We start from the raw sequence: 24452 nt of genomic DNA on the forward strand, positions 1-24452 counted from the left end.
ATATATAAAGGCAGCTAGAAAATTTTCACAACACATTCTGATATGTACAGGACAGTGACACAGTTGCACATGTGTAGATACATGGCTTTAGACTTGGCTGCTACCTCTCATCTTTCTTCTTAAATATTCCCTACCATCTGGAATGTCCCCCTCTCCTCTTGGATGATACAAATTCTCCCAATATTTCAAAGACTTTCTCCTATATTCACTGACCATTCTAACGTTTTATGTGGTACCAAAAATAAGAATCACAATGCATTTCAACTATGAGTGTGCACGGATGGTGAGGAATTTGGTTTCTCCAAGTAGATCATAAACTGAAGGCAGAAACCAGTATTGTCCCCAGAAGATGGGTGAAAACCCAGTTTCCCACCATATTATTAAGCTACCTGATTGATGTGGCTTAGTTTAGTGGGTAGGTATGATTTTAATTTGGCAAGGAACTAATATAGAAGACTATGGAGTCATAAAACCTGAGTTTGAACCCTGGCTGCACCACTCACTGCAACTCTGGACAATTTATTTAACCTCCCCAAATTCCCAGGTTTCAAAACTTTTAAATAAGGTTAATAACAAAACTTTAAAAGGCGGCTGTGATTAGAAGATACTGTTATAAAGCAGCTAACATAATAGCCTGGTGTATATTACTTGCTCAGTAAATGTGATTTAAAATTACTGCCTGTCCAATCCTACACAGCATTCAGTACTGTCTGATGACAATATATTACCTCTGAAAACAGTATGTAGCAAATATCTCTGTGTCTTTCCCCTCAAGAATGGACATGTACAAAATCTCCTTTTCCAGTGTTTTTATTTGCACGTTTAACATTCACAAATCATCTTACAGATTTACTCTTTCCATAGGTTCATTATTTACAGGAAATATCAGGATTAAAATGGAGTATTGAAGAGAACCAAGAAATTACCAGCAGTGATGGCACAGAGCACAAAGGCTCTGAAGTAAACAGAACAGAGTGAACAAGAGTAGCATGTGGTTACTTCTTACCAGGTGGAACCACTGACTTCATTAAAGCAAAGCCCTTACTCTGTTATTTTTCCCACCTAGTTTAAACCAATTAAAAAAGATTTTTTCTCACACTACTGCTCTCCGAGGTCTTAGAAATATAACTGGTATTATAAGTGACTAGATGCATCCCCTGACTATAAGCACCTGAATAAACAGGTTAAATTTTGATGCACTAATCTTCCCTCTGGGAGAATTAAAATGAAAGAGGCAGAAGTTGGTTGACTCATAAGACTTTGGGAAAAAGAAGAGGAGCGTGCATGCGTGCATGTGTCAGGTGGGGGAAAGGAGACAAAAGGGGCTGAAGGTGGGGGAAGGCAGGAAACCTAACTCTTTCCAACGTACAACTGCTCTTGTGTTTTTCTCAGATGCTAATATAGTGTTCTATTACTCAGGGGGGAAAAAAAGAATGAGAGTTATCTATCTCCAGTCAGTTGTAGGGTGTAATGGCTAATGACAGGGAGCATACCCATACCCTGGGAAAAGGGTATATTCATTTCATGTACATAACAATGCAATTCAAAACTGTGTCCTACTATGCTCCCATTTAGTGTTTTCCTATTTTAAATCAATTTACTGTGTGACCTTGGGCAATTTACTTAACCTTTCTGTGACTCAATTTTCTACTTATAAAATGAGAATTGTAGCACTTTTTGTTACAGAGTAGAGGAGATACATAAAAAGCACTTAAGAATAGTGCCTGGCCAAATCAATAGAGACAGAAAGCAGACTGGTGGTTGCCAGAGGCTGGGGAGAAGGGGAAAAGAAGTGATGCTACTGGATATGGGATTTTACTGGGAGGTGATGAAAATGTTCTAAAATGACCTAGTGGTGATAATACACAATTATGTGAATATACTGAAGAAAAAATCACTTAATTGTACATCACTTTAAAAGGATGAATTTTATGGTAAAGTATATCTCAACAAAGCTGTTATAAAAATTCTTAAAAAAATAGAATATTGCCTGGCACAATGTAAGTGCCCAATAAATATTAGCCATTATTAGTAGTAATATTATTGTCATTATTATTACTTAGCCATCTTATGGCCTGAGTAAATCCCTAGAAATTCTTTATTTTCAATAAAAGCCCACAGAATCTAGAAAAGTATTTATAATTTACATACATGAATTAACATTCACAGATTTATCTCTATCCAAACTGTCTCAGAAATTAACAGTCTAATTAAGAATAACAATTTCAGTATCTTACTCTGGAATAAAACAGCTCATGCAATGGATGTCTGATCATATCATTATAGCATGTAGATAAATTCCAATGACTTGACATCACCCAAGGATTTGAAATGACAGGAGATTTTCATTTTCATCTTTAGGAAGTCCAGGTAGAGTAAGTAGTTTGATTATAAGAAGTATACAATTAAATCTTTAACTACAGGCTTGCTAGCCTTCTAATCACATCTGGGAGATACTTTATAAAAAGACAAATATAGTAAACAGTAAAATGCTGACTGGTCCTATGTCCTGTGACAAGCCCACCTTGCCCAACAACAGAAAAATCCATCACAATAAAAAGATCCTATTCAACTCATGTAATAAGACTCCCAAGAGGCAAAAGACTTGACAATTAATGGTTGACATTTAAGACTACACTGCACATTCAAATACGTTTGCATCAGTTGAGTTTTTATAATCTGAAGAGCAATTATATCCAGTCTTCACCTTTCTATTGCTAAAGAATGTTACAACAGAGGCTCAGTCTCAGAAGTAGGGTCAGCAAATGACAACCCAAGACAGTGATACACCACATTCGGCAATAATGCAGTATATTTGGTTAATGATGCTCACACACTTGAGTTTCAACTAAAGCATGAAACTTCCCAATTCCTAGAACAGGATTTCCTTTGTTAAAATCCCTTTCTCTTCTAGTCCTTCTTTCTATAATTAGCCATGTGCCTTTGCAGCAAACCAGGGAAAGCTGTGTTGAGGGTTATAACTTCCAGATAATCAGGTCTTCTGCCACAGAGAGCAATGCACTTTTTTTGCATATATTAAGAAAATAATCATTTATACCATAAAACTGACCATTCATTTTCAGAAAGATAATCTCCATTTTACCCATCTTCATTTAAATCAAATAAAACCATTCCTTAAATCACCCAAGACCAAGAGATTAACACACAGAACAAACTGCCTTAACACCCAATATAACCCCCTCCCCACCATAAAACTGCCACCCCTGTTGTAACCTTAAACATTTCTGATCAAAATATTTAGCCTGAGTAAAATTCGGTAGGCAATTCCCTTTTGAAAAACATGATCATTTCTTTAATTTTACATTATAACCACTGGGACAGATAATGAAATAACTTTGGAAAAGAGAAGTTTTTAGTAAAGGTTGGGAAATTTCAGACGATGGAAATTTCAGACGATGATAACTTAAGGACCAATTTCAAAATCAAAACCAGTTTCATAATATTGTCTTTACCAATTCAAGACTGAAAAATTGGCTTTGTGCTCAGCAGGTTTATTTTAAAATTTAGAAGAGAAATTAAAATGAATACAAATATATAATAACCAAAACGTCTGGAGAAGGCTGGTATTGAGAGGACCAACTTTGAAATGCTCAGTAATTTAGTGATAACTCCAAGAACCCATTTGTCCTAGTAGTATTCTTGGTTAATCTGGGAATGGACAAAATACGTTTTTAAAATTATATATCCATGTGTAGATAGTCTTTAGATTAAAAAAATGAATAAATATTTAGATTCCATGATAAAGAAAAACCATGGAATAAATTCCTGTCTTTAAAGTAACTGTATATACAATGAATGTTTTCAGCCTGACTCCTAATCTTTTGTCTATTAAAAGTTCTTCAATGTGCAATTTATAGATGGCAGCAGTTCATATTACCCTAAAGGAATATGTTTAGCTTCGAATCAGCCTTTCCAGACACTCTTCTCCCTGAAAAGCCTTCACACTTGTGTGTACAAATAGCTGAGAATACAAGTAGGTGCACATGTGCAAAAAAAAGTACTCGTCTAAAGAAGAGCTAAGCAGCTTTACAAATATAGTCTAAAACCAAGAAAATAAATTGCTATTCCCCAACACAAAAAGCACAACTAATGAAAAAACTGCTAAGCCCACTATGAAGAGGTGGCAGCTGTAAACCCATGGCATCCAACGTCATGCTCTAAGCATCTAGCTGTTCTGTGAACCAGCCATCAGAATGCTAAATCCGTCCATGTGCATGGGGTTAAATGCAGGCTTCTGATTTAGCTTTACTTTCTAGTTAAAGCCCAGACTACACAGAATAACGAGGGCTTCCTTAGAGCTATGCTGTGTCCAAAATGCCTCAATCTACCGGAAGAATAAGTGCCCAAATGATAATATGCATTAAGGGCCTACTGATCTAAAATTCTTGAGGTCTCCCACTTGGGTAAGTTCAAGCACTGGTCCACCAAGAGCTTCAATGACAGGAAAATTACATATTGACTACGAACAGCTTGCATATTCAGAGCTAGGGAGCAAGATTAAAAACTAGAGTGTCAATGAGGTGCTGTTAATAAGCATGGTGGAAAGGGAACCATACAGAACAACTAAAGAAGCTGATTCTTTACCTGTCCTTCGCTTTTTTAGAAAGCAACAAGTGCAGAATTTTCTCCAGTCAAAATCTGAATACTGGTTAATGCATGTTTTCTCCTCTGCAATTATGAAGCCCCTTCCCAACCTCTGTCATTGCCTTTTTAAGCCTAAGAAAGAAATAAAACAAAATGGATAGACTACCCATTCCTATGTATGAAAAGAGAGGCATATTCTAATAGTCATAAGGCAATGTGTTTAAGATCCGCACCTGAACTGGTATTCTCAAAACTGAAAATACAGCAGTTAATTCCACTCAACTCGCAGGATGCATTCATGTGCTTCCCAAATCACTGGCTGTCACTTGAATGGACCACAGTGACCCTATCACGCCTTAAGGCAGCACTATACTGCATATACTACATATTTTAAAGAAATAACATCAAGAGGCAAAGGACAGCCTTTCAAACATCAGTTCCTTATAAGCAGTGATGGTGCTTTATGGCTCCCTTTTAATATCCTCACATACCAAATACCTCCAAAATTACACAAAAGAGGGCCAGAGGGAAAGCTCCATGGTGAATTGCATCTTTCAGATGAGCTTTCAATTCACCGGTTTTTAATTTCCATTTCCTGATTTATTGAGGAGTGAATGTGAGAATCATCCAACTGATGACAAAATAGAACAAGAAAACAGGATAAATGGCCAGGGCTTTGCGGTTTGGAGGCTGGCTATCGGCAAGAAAAGCTGTAGAGGCTAAACAAAACAAACAAAACAAAATGGAATCTTTAATATAATAAGATTGTCACAGCCACTAACATTTACTATACTTTAATGTGCTTGGCATAGTCTGGAACACAGAATTACACAAAAAGTTCAGTTATATTTGTGACCTTTGGGGAAAAACGCATTCTGCGGCATAGTTTTTCCAGACAGTTGAGAGCTACTTGTTTCCAATACTAAACTCTGAAAGTTGTCAACCATTTCACATGAAAATCTTTCTAAAAGGGGCTTCCTAACCTTTTCTGAGAAGTTACTGACCTGTGATGAATACACTGAGAAAAATGTCTAAGGCGAGTTGCTCCTATGGCAAATGGCCTCATACTGCTATGCTTCTTGAGTAATTGTTCTTATTATTCAGTTATTGGCTCTTTTAGATGTTATTCTTGTCCACCCAGGAAATGAGACTCAACCTTTCACACATCTGATCATCCGTTGCAGGCAATCTTTCCTAAGCAACCATCACATATCCTCCCATTGCAGGCAGAACTGCCCACGTACATCCTCTGTGTCCCCACCATACCCTGCACACACTTCCATCTCCCACCTGGGACACCTATTGCCCTTAAGTGTTTACATGTCTGGCTGCTCCACTATGTTATGAACTCTGAGGATAGAGACTGTGCCTAGCACAATGCCTGACACACAGTTTGTGCTCAAGAACTATCTGCTGAATTAGAAAATGGAATGCTTATAGGAGCCTCTCTCTCTTCTAAGATTCTACTTCCTGAACAGCTATAAGCCTGGACACCAGATATTCACAACTACAAGTATGGTAAGTTATCAGACGCTAAGTGAGGGAATGAGGGGGTTCTCCATGGGTAAAGCACTCGAGCTTAACACACAGTCTTTATAATATTAATTCTGGCATTCTCAGACTGTATTTTTGGATTACTTCTTGGATTTTAACCATGTTCCAGAGCAAATGTGTATGTTAATGCACTTAAAAATATTAGGCAGTCTGTCTATCCCATGAAGTAAGAAGCCAGTGAGCAGTTCTAGTTGAAGGTAGAATTTTAGGAATGCAAAAACAATGAGCACATAGTATTCACTGCCACCACTATAGGCTCTTCCTAATTTTTGGCAGAATTTTCTACTGAAGCAGAAAAGTACTACATGATAATACACATAACAACCTATACTGGGAGGTAGTATAATACAGTTCTAAACAGGTGTGTCACCTGCTTGGATTTGAAACATAATTCCCCTATTCACTAGTTATGTGTCCTAGGGCAAGTGTTTTAACCTCACTGGGTCTGTTCCTCATATGTAAAAAAAGGGACTAAGAATACTACTTTTTATTTGCGTTGTAAGGGTTAAGTGAGATAATACATATAAAGCACTCACAACAGTGCTTGGCCTAGAATAAGCAATCTGTAAATGCTGGCTACTATTCTTATCATGATTAATTTGTTAGGAAAAGGCCCAAGTCATTTCTCAAGTCACCTATGCCTCCTATATGTTAGGATCTGAGCTAGGTCTAGTATAATCTCCTTTCCTGACCCTATCAATTATTTAAGAATAAAAAAGAAAGAATATGACCCTCTGCATCTCACAAGGCCAGATATCCAACTCTGATAAGATGTTGCCTACTTGGAGAAGAGGGTTCTGTGGATGATACTGGCAAGAATCCTATCACTCTCATATGACTCAGGAGTTACACTGCACCTCATCTGGTTGTCATCTCTAACTCATGTTTTTGTCTGCTTTGCTACTGTAGAGATAAGTACATTCTTACCTACTATAGACCAGGCAAACATCACGATCACCACAAAAAAACGGACCATGAAGTTTATAGGTCCTGGCTCGGCCAAAAGCACCAACCGGCAAACCAGCATTGCCACCGTCAAGGGAAGTATACAGTAACCCAGCACACAGAGGCTCTGAAAAAAAGATCTAAAAAATAACATACATCTTTAAAGATCATAAATATAGTTGATCTGTATCATGATATGGCTTATTTCACAGATTTCTATATACGTAGATTGTTACCTTCCTTCAAATATGTAATACCTATACCCTAAGATTGATTCTATAAGGAGGCTTCTGTATTAAGCATAAGCTTTAATTTTTCTCTCCCTCTACTCTTTCTCCCTTCCTCTCAAACTCCTTGAGAGTCAACCACCTAAGGTACCAGATGATCTACTCTAATTCCTAGAGATTTCCTTCTCCCGATGAACTTCTAAGATAGTGGTTCTTAATATTTTCTAGTTTAAAGACCTAGTTGAGAATTTGTTGGAAGCTATGGACCATCTCCTCCACAAAATGGACATAATCTTCTAACACAAAAAAAGTCTCCACATGATTTCAGGAGCTGGAGAGAGCATCTGAAGCTTATCACAGGACCCTAGATAATTTAAGGTAAGTTAAACTAGGTGATCTCTGTTCGGTGGGTTTAAGAGAATTTCTCTTTAGCCCTCATTTATTTTCATTTTTCTTTAAAAAAATACCTAACTAGCCAGACTTCCTTAAAAGTCTAAGATATACTATCTGGCAAGGCAAAAAGTACATTTTAATAATACTCACATGTTTCCTCCAAGAAGTTTTGAGTTGAGGGTGATGGTAACTGCACCAAACCAGACAATGACAAACACTTCTGCAAACTGGGGTCCTCCATCCTTTTCACTATCTATAGAGCTTCTTTGAAGCATTCTGTGAGAAGGAAATGGCATGAGAATTGCTTCATCTTTTATTTATGGCAATAAAGTTAAAGCAAACTTTGAATCAGGGAGCTGTCCTAAACCTCACCTGAAGATCTATAATATATAGGTTGTACGAAAGCAAGACATCAGAAATATTCGGTATGGCTCCCTTATTTCCAATTCCAAATGCCTCAGGACTGCATGGGTCACCACATCTGGCCTTGCTGGGATGTGTAAATGGATTACTAAAGACGTTTTTGGTTAAGCAGAGGTTAAAAACTGAAGGGTCAAATGTGGCTCACAGACATGGAGTTATTAGTCCATACAAGATTTAAAATGGGTTTAAATTCAAGTGATAATATTTTAAAATTGGGAGGTTTCACTTAAAAATACATATTTCTGGATTTTCTTAAAAAACCTGAAGAATTTCTAACAGTGGGCCTACGTTCCTACATGGCAACAACTGGGAGCAGTTGACTGACATAGCAGCAGGTCCCTTCACAAGGGACCAAATCATGTACACCAAATCATGTACACATTCAGGTTACTTCTCTACCCCTTAGATACATTTGCATTTATAATCCTTCAGTTAAGGCTTTAGTTCTGACATTTATTTATTATTTTTTAAGATTTTATTTATATGAGAGAGAACAGAGCAAAAGAGAAAAAAATGAGCTGGGGTGGGGCAGAGGGAGAGGGAGAAACAGGCTACCTGCTGAGCAAGGAGCACAACTGGGGACTAGATGCCAGGACCCAGGGATCATAAGCTGAGCCCAAGGCAGACACTTAACTGACTGAGGCACCCAGGCACCCCTAGTTCTGACATTTCAGAATGGAAAGACTCTATAAACCTATCTATTTTTTTGAATCAAAACACAGATTATTACTAAAAGACTTCACTTTAAAATGGGGTAGTTAAAAAAAAATGGGGTAGTTCAGCAGGCACTGATATATCTTCTCTTTGTCTAAGAATTCTACAAACTTTTGAATTGTGGACTAGAACACTTGGACTTAATGTTATTTTTTTCCAGTAACACCAAACTCACAACCTCTTTTAGTAAGTCTTGCCCTGCTATGCTGCTTGCCAGGGCAGGCTTCTGTATTCTATACCTGTACGTACTCCATTCTGAGTCCTAACAATCCGATGCAAGGAATGCTGGCACTGATCACTTGTTGTCTGGAATCTCTACTGCTTTGGCCTGGTATGAAGAGAGAACATTAATGGGCCTCGAAGGCAGGAGATCCAGAAAGTGATTCAAGTTTTGTCATTAGGTATGCTAACTAGAGTACATCACTGGATGTCTTGAGATTCCAGTTTTCCTCTCTGCAAATAAATTGGGCTAAACTACATAATCTCTAATGTTAATCTTTTAAAACTTAAAAAGCATATGTTCAGTCATTCTAATATAAACCTGTCCATCAACGCACTGGAGTATTGCCCTTGATGTGGTTATTAAAGGCGTAAGAAACAGCACTCTACATTACTGCCTAAATTACCAGATGTTTAATTCTCATTGAAAAATGGGCTGAGAGGGGTGCCTGGGTGGTTCAGTGGGTTAAGCCTCTACCTTCAGCTCAGGTCATGATCTCAGGGTCCTGGGATTGAGCCTTGCATCAGACTTTCTGCTCAGCAGGGAGCCTGCTTCCCTTTCTCTCTCTCTCTCTCTCAGCCTGCCTCTCTGCTTACTTGTGATCTCTCCCTCTGTCAAATAAATAAATAAAATCTTTTTAAAAAATGGGCGGAGAAGCCATTAAGAAATTTGTTCAGTTTAGAATCATAAAAAGTCAAGCCTAGAAGGGATCCTCAGCCATCTCCTTTTATAGATATGGAAAAGGAGACCCAGAGGGGTTAGGTGGGCAGAGATGTAAAATAATCACAGAGGAAGACAGTGGGCAGTCAAGGAAACCTAAGGTTGAATCCCAAGTCTACCACTGATTGTGTGATGTCGGTTCAGTCCCCATTCTCTTTGAACCTAAGCTTGTTTGTCAAAAAAAGAAAATAATATTCTTGCTATGAGGATAAAATAAAGAGAAGGTATTTAAAAGTTTTCTGTAAATAGGAAAAAAAATCATTATACACATTTTGGTTCTAAGTAGTCCAAAATTGCTCTGGTGATAGCACAGTCAGGATGAGAACCCAGAAGTGAATCCTAATGCAGTATTTTTTCCACACTACCAATGGTTATATTCCCCTCTCCAATGGAACTATGCTCTCCTGTCCTCTCCCTTTATGTCAATGTGTATGGAAAGTCTAACACTTTAAAGTATGATCTTTCTTTGAACTTGAACACTTCTACTCTTCCTAATTTATTCTCATTCTCATTCATATTATTAAGATTTAAGAAGAATTAGGTTTACAAATAAACAGTACTGAAACCTACAAATATTTAATTCACTTAGTTTACTGATGGAGAGGTGCATGAGAGTAAACAAATGTCATTTCAAGAGAAATGGCTAAACAGGCTAAGAAGTTATTGCTAAAGAGAGAGGAGAATGATTTTCACATCTTTAATTCTATCACTCTTTGAATTGATCTGGAAAACTACTTGACTTTTTAGACTGAAATCATAAGGAGTACAATATATCATAGAAATCCTAAATAAAATATTCAAAATTTCCTTCAATTTTGAAACTCCACACAAGAAAATATAGTCTATCTCAAATTGCAAAGGAAGGAAATGTAAGTACTTACAATGCAAGTGTCACACAAAGGATCAAAGGGCCCCACAGATCCCCTACAAGGCAAGATAAAAACCAGAAGACTGTTAAACAACTATGTAGTATTTTCTATCTTTATTCCAATTATCTACCTCTCCCACTCTTGGAATTCAGACATCAAGGCTCTTTCTGTCTGCCCAAGCCTACCCAACCTCTCCTACCCCTCTACCTGCCCTCCCTGCCCCCCGATTCTGAATGCCCTTCTTCATATATCCTTTCAATTTTGTTGACTTCATAGACCACAAATCACCCCTCTTCCACCTACTAAGCCACATTCCAACATGCTATAAAGACCAATGGGCCAGAGGTCAAAAACTTAGGTGCCCCATCCTCAGAAAGACTAGAGCCAAGTCACTGAGACTACATTAGTATAATCAGGTTCACCTCTAGAATATGAGAAATGAAGCTGAGAAGGAAGTGACTTCCCCACATATATATGTAATAGTTAGGTATGGAAGTGGGACCAGAACCTCAGTCTTCTGAGTCCTACTCCAAAGTTCTTTCCACTCTGCCACACTGCTTCCCTTTCAAAATTATTACACTGAACTAGTATGGAACTGCTGTTTGTATAGGTGAGAAAACAAGTCTATATTGGTAATTTCATAAGGTCAAACCTTAGCAAATAACAGGCAACTTTTAGAAAAGTATAAAAGCCTCTGCCAACATCAGGTCTAAGCACAGTGGTTCTCAATTAATAGCTGTTAGGTAAATTCATCATCCAACAGTTCAGTAACATACAGCTTACAGCAAAATTAACCTTCCCCAACAAAAATGAAAAAAGATACATATACCATTTCTAACTTTCACTTCTTACGTACATAACTCTAAAGAAGTATGCATATGTACATATTTACATTTTTTTGCCCACATTATATAAGTAATTTTGACACCACTGTGGAAAGTTTGGAAAAGGTATAAAGAAAAATCATAATCCTACCACTCTGATAAAATACTGTTTTTCTTGTTAAATTTTTGAACTTATCAACTAAAAAAGTAAATTCAAGTACAACTGATACTAATACACATTTAAAAAAATACACTTAAGGGGCGCCTGGGTGGCTCAGTGGTTTGGGCTGCTGCCTTCGGCTCGGGTCATGATCTCAGGGTCCTGGGATTGAGCCCTGCATCGGGGTCCCTGCTCCGCGGGAAGCCTGCTTCCCTCTCTCTCTCTCTCTCTCTCTCTCTGCCTGCCTCTCTGCCTACTTGTGATCTCTGTCTGTCAAATAAATAAATAAATAAAGTCTTTAAAAAAAAATACACTTAAGTTTTTCTTAATTCATAAAAAGTCTGAAATAGTTAAAACTATTTTCTTATTTTAGTAGAATATTAGTAGAATATATGTATATTCTACTAAAATAAGAAAAAATATATATATATCTCACAAAATTTGCCATTTTAGTCACTTCTAAGTGTACAAGCTTTGGGTACATTCACTGTTTTGCAAACCTTGTATCATCCATCTCCAGAACTTTTTCATCTTCCTAAACTAAAACTCCAACCCTATTTCCCACTTAACCTCCAGCAATCATCATTTTACTTTGTATCAGTTCAACTACTCTAGGAACCTACTAGAAGTGAAAAAAAATATGTCCTTTTGTGACTGGCTTATTTTACTTAGCGCAATGTCTTCACAGCTCATCCATGTTGTAGCATGGATCAGAATTTAACTCCTTTTTAAAACTGAGTCATAGTCCGTTAGTATATGGTATATGTCATGGTGTGTATACCACAACTTATCTATCCATCCATTCACCTTTTGGCTATTGTGAATAAGGCTGCTATGAACATGGCTGTACAAATATCTGCTTGAGTTCCTGCTTTCAATTTTGGGGTATATACCTAGAAGTGGAATAAGTGGATCATACAGTAATTCTATGCTTAATTTTCTGAGGAACCATCATGCCATTTTGCACAGCAGCTGCACCATTTCACATTCCCATTAGCAATGCAAAAGGGTTCTAATTTCTCCACATCCTCACCAATAATTGTTATTTCTATTTCTTTGATAATGGCTATCCTATTGGGTGTGAAGTGATACAGCATTGTGGGTTTTTTTAAGTCATGATTTTTTTCCTTAACACTTTGCCAAGGGCTATGCTAACAGGGCAGGGCAGAAGTACAAATTTGGGCCATGACTAACTTACCCTTTGTGCCAGCCTATCTGTCTATCCCCACAAGGTCTGGAAATGGACTTTAACACATGACATAGCTAATCATCATCACTAATAAGCAAAATACCACACTGGTTCTGCATTGCCACGAAAGCAAACTTGTTTTGGACTGAGCCACAGCAGCAGTTGAAAGGGTATCCTTACACCTGGGCGAGTAGTGGTAGAATGGAAAGAAAATGAACTTGAAAACTGGGTTCTAGTACTGCCTGTGTCATCCTAACCAGACTCTTAGCTTCTCTGAGACTCATTTTCTTCATCTGTAAAACAGGACCAATAATTCCTACTTCACAGGGTTGTTGTTAAGGATTAAAAAAGATTGTGTGTGTGTGTGTGTGTGTGTGTGTGTGTGCGTGCAGGAGGAGGGCATGGCACTAGAGTAACAGTTACCATTTATGGTGCAACTATCAAATGTCACATGCTGTGAGAGGTGGTTGATATGTATTACCTCTAAGCCTCACCAGCAGATATACATTTTTATCTCCTCTTTAACAGAGAAAGAAACTTGAGCCTCAGAAAAGTTAACTGTCTTATTCAAGATCACACAGGTAGTAATGGAACCATGATTCAAACCCAGATCTGTCCATGCTCTTTCCACTACATACCAGTAGTAACAAATCATGTCAGCTCTAACCCACCGTGTACTATGTTAAGAAAGATTCTGATGCTGCATCCATGTGCCACATGTTGGCATCCCTACATTATAGCTGAAATGCTGCCCAAATAGAAGGTGCACTCATGTACATCATTGTCACTATTCTCAAACAACTGATTCAATTTTTCTGATAAAGGGTACTATGAAAGCAAATATAAAAGGTCTAATGATTTTAATAATAAATTCTAAATAGACCATAATTTATTGCAAAAACTGTTTTGATAGTCCTCTTAGTCAAAAAAACATAGTCATCAGACTAAGTAATAGTTCTGCAAATAGAAATGTCAATAAAGATACTATTAATTTGTTAATCCTAGGCTGTTATTCTAATTTAATATTGAAACATTTTGCCTTTCCCTTGGAGATTGTCAGCTCAGGTCGAATAAAGTCCCTATGTGCTTATAGCTTCCAAAACTGTTTTTTATTTCCAGTGGCAGATAGAGATATACCGTCTATAGAGAGAGGCAAGATGGCAGAGGAGTAGCAGACTGAAACAACATCAGATCCCAGGAGTTCAGCTATATAGGTATCCAATTATTCCGAACACCTAAAAACTCAACAGGAGATAAAAGAGAAGAAGAGCAGCAATTCTAGGAACAGAAAATTGACTAATTTCTGAAAGGTGGGACATGCAGAGAAGGAAATCCAATGTGACAGGGAAGGTAGGCCATGAGAGGAAGGTCCAGCTCCTGGAAAGCAGTGCAGCAGTGGAGCACAAAATCAGAATATTTAGAAGTCTACTCCACTGATGGAAATCACTCCAGAGGCTAAGTAGGGGTGGAGCCCTCCTGGGACAGTGTGCTCTCAGGTCCCACGGGGTCACAGAAAGATTGAGGGTGTCTGAGTGTGACACAGCTGCCAGGTATTGGAGCGGGGAAGCCAATTGCAGAGCCAAAAGAGTGAGCTTTCAGATCAGGATTACCTTAAACCATGATCCAAGACACAGTCGGGCTACAGCTCTTCGAGCAGGGCAACACAAGTGGCAGAGCCAGGGAGACTACCTTCCTGCTCTGGGAGGAGCAGCTCGGCAGGAATCTGTTGGGTTTGGAGACTCCAAAAGGGGCCATGCACCAGAGAAAGAAATGCTCTTCACAGACCGGGTGAGCTCGGAGTGTGGCCGGAGACCAGGGAGACAGGAGCGATTGACTGCATATTTCTGAGGGCACACTGAGGAGTGGGGCCCCAAGCTCTCAGCTCCACCAGGCCAGAGACTGGGAGGCCACCGTTTTCATCCCTGTCCTCCAGACCTCTGTGGAAAGCGATCAGGGAACAAAAGCTACTGAGAGTGAATCCGAGCAGATTACTTAGGCCAGTCCCTGGCAAGGAGGTGCAATTACACCTCGGGCAAAGACATTTGAGAATCACTGCAACAGGCTCTTCCCCCATAAGATTAGCAAGAACATCCAGGCAAGACCAAGCTCACAGGTGGCTCAAGGAGAACAGCAGAACTCCAGAGCTAGGGGAAAACAACACAGAGAATTCACGGCTTTTCCCCCATGATCCATTCCTTTTGCAAAGTTAATTTCTTTTATTTTTTTTCTTATTCTATTTTTTAACTTCTCCTCTTTCCTCTTTTAGCGTTTTTTAACTAGTTTATCTTAACAATAGCTTTCTAAAAACGATCTTTATAAACCCTCAATATTATAGTTGTTTTTTATCCCTTCACTGTATTTAACCTTCCTTTTTGTATACACATAGGTTTTTTCTTTATTCTAAAAAATTTGGGGACACAATTTCTTCTAATAGATCAAAATATACCCTAATCTAGCACATGGCTTTGTTCTAGTCTCCAGCATAAGCACATTCCTTCCTCTTTTTTTTCTTTTTCCAACCAACTTATCTTATCAATTCCTTTTTTAGAATTTTTTTTTAAATTTTCATCTTTACAGTCACATGCCATCCCTTCATTGTGTTTACCCTTATATTTATGTACCCTTACATATATAACTTTTTCTTTCTTTAAAATTTTGGGAGGTAGTTTCTTCTAAGATACCAAAATCAAGTGGGTGGCTCTGTTCTATTCACCAGTCATATACATACATATATATATATATATATATATATATATATATAATTTGTTTTTATTTTAAATTTTTATCTTTTTTCCCCTTTCTTCTCCTGCCAGTTTTAGGATCTCTTCTGATTTGGTTAGCATGCATTTTTCTGGGGTCTCTGCCACACTTTTAGTGTTTTATTCTCTTGTTCATATATTCTTATCTGGAAAAAATGACAAGGCAGAAAAACTCACCACTAAAAAAAGAACAAGAGGCAGTACCAATGACTAAGGACCTAATAAATATGGACATTGGTAATAAGTCAGAACTAGAGTTCAGAACAACGATTCTCAAGGTGATAGCCGGACTCAAAAAAGGCATGGAAGATATTAGAAAAACCCTGCCTGGAGAAATAAAAGCCCTTTCTGGAGAAATAAAAGAACTAAAATCTTACAACATTGAAATCAAAAAAGCTATTAATGAGGTGCAATAAAAAAATGGAGGCTCCTACTGCTAGGATGAATGAGGCAGAAGAGAGAATTAGTGATATAGAAGACCAAATGACAGAAAATAAAGAAGCTGAGCAAAAGAGAGACAAACAACTACTGGACCACAAGGGGAGAATGAGAGAGATAAGTGATACCATAAGAAGAAACAACATTAGAATAATTGGGATTCCAGAAGAAGAAGAAAGAGAGAGGGGAGCAGAAGGTATATTGGAGCAAATTATTGGAGTGAATTTCCCTAATAGGGCAAAGGGAATAAGCATCAAAATCCAGGAGGTGCAGAGAACCTCCCTCAAAATCAATTAAAAATAGGTCCACACCCCATCATCTAATAGTAAATTTTATAAGTCTTAGTGACAAAGAGAAAATCCTGAAAGCAGGATTAAAGATTTAAAAAAAAATTTAAAGATTTTAAGTCAAACACTATACAGAGATAAGGAAGGACACTATATCATACTCAAAGTGTCTGTCCAACAAGAAGATCTAACAATATTAAATATCTATGCCCCTACCATAGGAGCAGCCAACTATATAAACCAATTAATAACAAAATCAAAGAAACATATCGACAATAATACAATAATAGTAGGCAACTTTAACAACCCCCTCACTGAAATAGATGGATCATCCAAGGAAAAGAGCAAAAAGGAAATAAAGGGATTAAATGACACAATGAACCAGATGAACATCAAAGATATCTTCAGAACATTCCATCCCAAAGCAACAGAATATACATTCTTCTCTAGTGCACATGGAACATTCTGCAGAAAAGATCGCATCCTGGGTCACAAATCCGGTCTCAACTGGTACCAAAAGATTGGGATCATTCCCTGCATATTTTCAGATCACAATGGCCTGAAGATAGATCTCAATCATGAAAGCAAAGTTGGAAAGAACTGAAATACATGGAGGCTAAAGAGCATTCTACTAAGGAATGAATGGTTTAACCAGGAAATTAAAGAAGAATTGAAAAAATTCATGGAAATAAATGATAACAAAAACACAACCGTACAAAATCTGTGGGACACAGCAAAGGCAGTCCTGAGAAGAAAATATATAGCAATACAAGCCTTTCTCAAGAAACAAGAAAAGTCTGAAGTACACAACCTAATCCTATACCTAAAGGAGCTGTAGAAAGAATAGCAAAGAAATCCTAAACCAGCAGGAGAAGAGAAATAATAAAGATCAGAGCAGAAATCAATGAAATAGAAACCAAAAGAACAGTAGAACAAATCAACGAAACTAGGAGCTAGTTCTTTGAAAGAATTAATAAGATTGATAAACCCTGGCCAGACTTAACAAAAAGAAAAGAGAAAGGACCCAAATAAATAAAATCATGAATGAAAGAGGAGAGATCACAATCAACACCAAAAAACTACAAACACTTATAAGAACATATTATGAGCAACTATACACCAGCAAATTTGACAATCTGGAAGAAATGGATGCATTCCTAGAGACCTATAAACTGCCAAAACTGAACCAGGAAGAAATAGAAAACCTGAGCAGACCCATAACCAGTAAGGAGATTAAAGCAGTCATCAAAAATCTCCCAACAAATAAGAGCCCAGGGCCAGATGGTTTCCCAGGAGAATTCTACCAAACATTTAAAGAAAAATTAATACCTAATCTCCTGAAACTGTTCTAAAAATAGGAATGGAAGGAAAACTTCCAAACTCATTTTTTGAGGGCAGCATCACCTTGACCCCAAAACCAGACAAGGATCCCATCAAAAGGAGAATTGCAGACCAAAATCCTTGATGGACACAGATGCGAAAATTCTCACGAAAATACTAGCCAATAGGATCCAACAGTACATTCAAAGGATTATTCACCACGACCAAGTGGGACTTATTCCAGGGCTGCAAGGTTGGTTCAACAGCCACAAGTCAATCAATTTGATAAAATACATTAATAAAAGAAAGAACAAGAACCATATCATACTCTCAATAGATGCTGAAAAAACATTTAACAAAGTACAGCATCCCTTCCTGATCAAAACTCTTCAAAGTGTAGGGATAGAGGGCACATACCTCAATATTTATCAAGCCATCTATGAAAAACCCACCGCAAATAACATTCTCAATGGAGAAAAACTGAGAGCTTTTCCACTAAGGTCAGGAACATGGCAGGAATATCCATTATCACCACTGCTGTTCAACAGAGTACTAGAAGTCCTAGCCTCAGCAATCAGACAACAACAACAACAAAAATTAAAGGCATCCAAATCGGCAAAGAAGAAGTCAAATCATCAATCTTTGCAGATGATATGATACTATATGTGGAAAACCCAAAAGGCTCCACTCCAAAACTGCTAGAACTTGTACAGAAATTCAGTAAAGTGTCAGGATATAAAATCAATGCTCAGAAACCAGTTGCGTTTCTATACACCAACAGCAAGACAGAAGAAAGAGAAACTAAGGAGTCAATCCCATTTACAATTGCACCCAAAACCATAAGATACCTAGGAATAAACCTAACCAAAGAGGCAAAGAATCTATACTCAGAATACTATAGTGTACTCATGAAAGAAATTGAGGAAGACACAAAGAAATGGAAAAACGTTCCATGCTAATGAATTGGAAGAACAAATACTGTGACAATGTTTATGCTACCTAAAGCAATCTACACATTCAATGCAATCCCTATCAAAATACCATCAACTTTTTCAAAGAAATGGAACAAATAATCCTAAAATTTACATGGAACCAGAAAAGACCTCGAATAGCCAAAGGAGATAGAAAAAGAAAACCAAAGTTGGTGACATCACAATTCCAGACTTCAAGCCTCTATTATAAAGCTGTCATCATCAAGAGAGTATGGTACTGGCACAAAAACAGACACATAGATCAATGGAACAGAACAGAGAGCCCAGAAATAGATCCTCAACTCTATGGTCAACTAATCTTCAACAAAGCAGGAAAGAATGTCCAATGGAAAAGAGACAGTCTCTTCAACAAATGGTGTTGGGAAAATTGGGCAGCCACAAGCAGAAAAATGAAATTGGACCATTTCCTTACACCACACACGAAAATAGACTCAAAATGGATGAAGGACCTCAATGTGAGAAAGGAATCCATCAAAATCCTTGAGGAGAACACAGGCAGCAACCTCTTCGACCTCAGCCGCAGCAACATCATCCTAGAGACATTGCCGAAGGCAAGGGAAGCAAGAGCAAAGATGAATTCTTGGGACTTCATCAAGATCAAAATGTTTTGCACAGCAAAGAAACAGTTAACAAAACCAAAAGACAACGGACAGAATGGGAGAAGATATTTGCAAATGACATATCAGATAAAGGGCTAGTATCCAAAATCTATAAAGAACTTATCAAACTCAACACCCAAAGAACAAATAGCCTAATCAAGAAATGGGCAGTGGACATGAACAGACATTTCTGCAAAGAAGACATCCAGATGGCCAACAGACACATGGAAAAATGCTCACCATCACTGGGCATCAGGGAAATACAAATCAAAACCACAATGAGATACCACCTCACACCAGTCAGAATGGCTAAAATTAACCATTCAGGAAATGACAGATGCTGGCGAGGATGGGGAGAAAGGGGAACCCTCCTATATTGCTGGTTGGAATGCAATCTGGTACAACCACTATGGAAAACAGCATGGAGGTTACTCAAAAAGTTAGAAATAAAGCTACCCTATGACCCAGTAATCGCACTACTGGGTATTTACCCTAAAAATACAAATGTAGTGATTTTGAAAGGGCATGTGCACATGAATGTTCATAGCAGCAGTGTCCACAATAGCCATATTATGGAAACAACCTAGATGTACATCAACAGATGAATGGATAAAGATGTGGTATATATGCACAATGGAATACTATGCAGCCATCAAAAGAAATGAAATCTTGCCATTTGCAACAATGTGAATGGAGTTAGAGGGTATTATGCTGAGCGAAGTAAGTCAATCAGAGAAAGGCAATTATCATGTGATCTCTTTGATATGAGGAATTTGAGAGGCAGAATGGGGGGGATTTGTGGTTAGGGAAAGGAAAGCGAAACAAGATGGGATTGGGAGGGAGACAAAACATAAGAGACTCTAAATCTCATGAAACAAACTGAGGGTTGCTAGGGGGACAGGAGGGATGGAGAGGGTGGCTGGGTTATGGACATTAGGGAGGGTATGTGATTTGGTGTGTACTGTGAAGTGTGCAAGCCTGATGATTCACAGACCTGTTCCCCTGGGACAAATAATACATTATACTTTAATAAAAATAATTAATAAAACAAAAACAAAAGCAAACAAAAAAAGATATACTGTCTATATTTATTGATGAAGATGATACATTACGCAAAATCTTCCAATCTCTGAAATTCAATTCTAAATGTTTAAATTCTTCCAAAACGTTCATTTACATATTCTTTTATATATTTTTCATTTTGCAAAATGCCAGTTTTCTTATCACAGAAATGTAGCCACATAACGTATTTGATAAGGTACATTGAAAAACAGCAAATCCTCAAAAAACTATATACTTACAATCTCTCAACAGAGTATTACTTTTCCTTGGGTACAAAACATGCATGAATTTTTTCCCAACAGCTTTTAGATCACGCATCTGAAAGACATAAGCAACTTGTAGTGTCCTGACCAAGTTACGAAGTAGTCCCCTCACTTAATTTGCTCAAATTTATTTTAACCTCCTAGGTTCACTGAATTTGGGAACTACAATGTCAGTTTAACACCTTCCCTATACAAACAGAAAGGTAATGTATTTCTACTAACTTTTAAAAAATTTACTTAAATTCAATTAATTAATATAAAATGCATAATCATTTCAGAGTTAGAGGTCAGTGATTCATCAGTCTTATATACTACTCAGTGCTCTATTAACTTTTTAATTAAGTCCTTAAGCCAACATTTAACTCTTTACCACATCCACCTGTTCTGTTTTGATTTTTAAAGCTCTGTAAAGGAGAAACACAGCTGTACCAATATGTTACTTAAAGAAACTAAAATAATGTAACTATTAAAATCTACTCTGCAACACATGGCATCTGACTTTCAGTTCATAACTGATGAAGTCCTAAGGGCCAATGAGCCTGCTCCCTAACAACCATATTATACAGAATAAAACAAATTAATTTCCAACATTTCCAATTTAACTGGTAAATGAATCCTAGAAGCAAGATTTTTAAAGATCAAGACAGCTGAGGAGCACCTGGGTGGCTCAGGTAATGATCTTACAGTCCTGGGATCAAGCCCCCTGTTGGACTTCCTGCTCAGCAGGGGGTCTGCTTCTCCTTCTCACTCTCCCTCTCCCCCACCCTGTTCAATCTCCTCTCTCTTTCAAATAAATAAATAAATAAATAGAACTTTAAAAAAATCTAGACATTTGTAAAAGAGTACAACAATATAAATATAACCTGTCAAATATAGTTGAGATAATTCTGTCCTAATTTTTTCACCTATCAATTTCTTCATGTAATTAATAGTTCTTTATGAATATATTAACAAATGTTTAGTATTCCATCCCATAGATATAACACAATTTACTTAACTGAAATCCCTTCTGTTGTTCAATTTACCCTTATTATAAGGAATGCTGTAATAAACATCTTTGTATATTAATATTCTTCTGTATTTTGAAAAATATTTTTTTTTAAATTCCATATACCCTATGTGGAGCAGAATGACCAGCTTAAAAATATTCGAACATTGTAAGATTCTTAATACTCATTACAGCCAAATTGCTCTCCAAAAAGGCTGTACGAGTTATTCTCTAGGGGAAAATCTTAAATTTCAATAAATAAGATATACTGAAAATCAGTGAGCCAAACCAAAAAGTCCTATAGTTACTTAGTCCCATGATACTGAACAGAAGTTCTCTCAGCTAGGCTAACTTACAATGGTATTCTGAACAGATTCATTTAATGTGGAGCTGTCAAATTCCCGAATATGAGATCTCATAGGAATGGTGATTTCTCCTTCCACAGGGATGTCTTGTGAGATCGATATATCAGAAAGGCCTGCAAACTGAGAAGAGTTGGGGAAAAAAGTTAAAGTCTGTAATCAACTGCAGCATTTTTCAAAGACATCATTTCCTAGTGAGTAGAGACTATGTCTTTTCATGGGGTGTTACACAGTTTTTAAAGTAAGGTATTAGTTTACCAGACATTACACAATGCGTTCAACTAAAATTCTCAAATGGTTTTTTCTTTTAACTTAAATAAGGAGATGGCACATGATAGAAAAAATTACAAAGTAAACGGCATAGACACTTTCTTGCTCTCAAATATTTGCTTTCTTTCAAGCATGAAACCTTCACATGGCACAAGTTAGCAAGATTGCAAAGCTATCTGAAAACAACCTTTTGGGAATTGCATATTCACACAGCCACAATTCTGTAGCTCTTTTGCTCTGTGGTAGGCTCTGGTGGCCTCTGCCGGCTACCAAGGAGCATGAAGTGAAGCCTAACGGGAAACTGGGAAGAACAAGGAAATATCAAAATAAATTCTCATCTCTACTCTTTCTAGCAGGTTACCTAGCAAACCAGATCAAGTAACATTTCCCAAGTGAATTGTGAGATTGCAAGCTCATAAACTCTTATGTTCAAATGCCAAATTTTATTAGTATAACTAAAACTCTGAAATCTTCAAGTCCCTAAGAAAATAATCCCTTCTCACATGGATATTGTCCCAACAGGCACAATATTTAAAGGGTAGCAGTTGCAGGTAAATAAAGTACAAGACAGTACACTGAAATTTTAGGAAGAATAAAGTTGCTCAAAGAACTTATGAAAAATAACTTCTCAAACACACTTTTAATAAGAAATGCAAATTAAAGCTACTTGTAATAAATGTTTTTCCCTGTTAAGACTGACAAAAATACAACAGTATGACAACATACTCTGGGAGTGAAGTATTCACACATATCTGGTGGGAATGCAAAATAATACTACAGTCTACGAAGATGAATCTGGCAATGTCTAGCAAAATTTATACATGGATCACCCATTGACTAAGCAATGCCACTTTTAGGAGTCTAAAGACAAAAGGCAAAAACACATATACTCAAAGCTACTTATTAACACTACTTATAAAAGCAAAAACCCGAGAATAACCCATATGCCCACCAACAGAGGATTACTTGAATAAAGTATGGGATATGGACATAACAGAGCTCTATGCAGCTGTAAAAGAAATGGGAGTCTCTTCAAAGTACTATTTATGGAGTGTTAAATAAAAAAGGAATGTGGAGAAAAGTTTGTAAAATATGCTACCATTTATCTAAGAAAGGAGAGAATACAAATACACACTCACACCTGAATGTTATTTTTAAGACTTTATTTATTTGACAAAGAAAGAGCATGAGGAGCAGAGGGAGAGGAAGAAGCAAACTCCCTGTGGAGCAAGGAGCTCGATGTGGAACTCGATCGCCAGACCCTAGGATCATGACCTGAGCCAAAGGCGGATGCTTCACCAACTGAGCCACCCAGGCATCCCGAATGTTATCTTTTAAATGTAAGAAATGTGAAAGAAATAAATCATGCAGTGTGATGTAAGTCATAGGATTTTTTTAAAAAGAGGTCTCCTAGAGGCGCCTGGGTGGCTCAGTGGGTTAAGCCGCTGCCTTCGGCTCAGGTCATGACCTCGGGGTCCTGGGATCGAGTCCCACATCGAGCTCTCTGCTCAGCGGGGAGCCTGCTTCCCTCTCTCTCTCTCTGCCTGCCTCTCCAACTACTTGTGATTTCTCTCTGTCAAATAAATAAATAAAATCTTAAAAAAAATAAAATAAAATAAAAAGAGGTCTCCTATTAAAGAAAGGGAGGAATAAGGTAGAGGAGACAGGGAAAGAGGCTAGGCTTTTTCAAATACAAGTTGTTCCATGTATATGACTTGATTTCATATAAATAGTTCACATAACTATGAAACAAAATTAAAACTTAAAAGAAGTCCTTAAAATTGAAAGAAAAATAAAATAAATGAACCTATGGTATGAGGAATTAAATATTTCAAGTGGTTTTAAAACACTATAATTTGACTTGTGATTAGGATGTGGAGAGCTGGAAAGAATACCGTTCCCCCCACCCTGCCAACAGAATGAGAAAAAGTTAGATGAACTACAAAATCACAACTTTTCTTGAGCCCATCAAAGAGTTAAGGTTGTAGGGCAACCAAGCAGCCTGCATAAAATTCAAGGAAAGAAAGGTGCTTCCAGAGGGGAGGAGTCAAGATGGCGGAGAAGTAGCAGGCTGAGACGACATCAGGTAGCAGGAGATCAGCTAGATAGCTTACCAAAATCATTCCAAACACCTACAAATCCAAGAGGAGATCGAAGAGAAGAAGAGCAACAATTCTAGAAACAGAAAATCGACTACATTCTGAAAGGTAGAATGGGCAGAGAAGTGAATCCAAAGTAACAGGAAGATAGACCATAGGGTGGAGGGGCC

General features: G+C 37.5%; 1 protein-coding gene across 2 annotated transcripts in view; it reads right to left on the reverse strand.

Moving 5' to 3' along the window:
* Positions 1-794: 794 nt before the first annotated feature.
* The window catches only part of YIPF6 (Yip1 domain family member 6), a 38632-nt gene continuing 14974 nt past the window's right edge, over positions 795-24452 (reverse strand). For both annotated transcript variants that reach the window (XM_082716836.1, XM_082716837.1), the window contains exons 2-7: positions 21908-22036; positions 20540-20618; positions 10683-10725; positions 7875-8000; positions 7087-7244; positions 795-5324 (exon numbers count right to left, since the gene is read on the reverse strand). In XM_082716836.1, the coding sequence (XP_082572962.1) occupies positions 5206-5324; positions 7087-7244; positions 7875-8000; positions 10683-10725; positions 20540-20618; positions 21908-22036 (654 nt within the window). In that variant the 3' untranslated portion in view covers positions 795-5205. The remainder of the gene's footprint in view (positions 5325-7086; positions 7245-7874; positions 8001-10682; positions 10726-20539; positions 20619-21907; positions 22037-24452) is intronic.

Source organism: Mustela nivalis (assembly GCF_964662115.1).
Source record: "Mustela nivalis genome assembly, chromosome: X".
Taxonomy (NCBI): Eukaryota; Metazoa; Chordata; class Mammalia; order Carnivora; family Mustelidae; genus Mustela; species Mustela nivalis.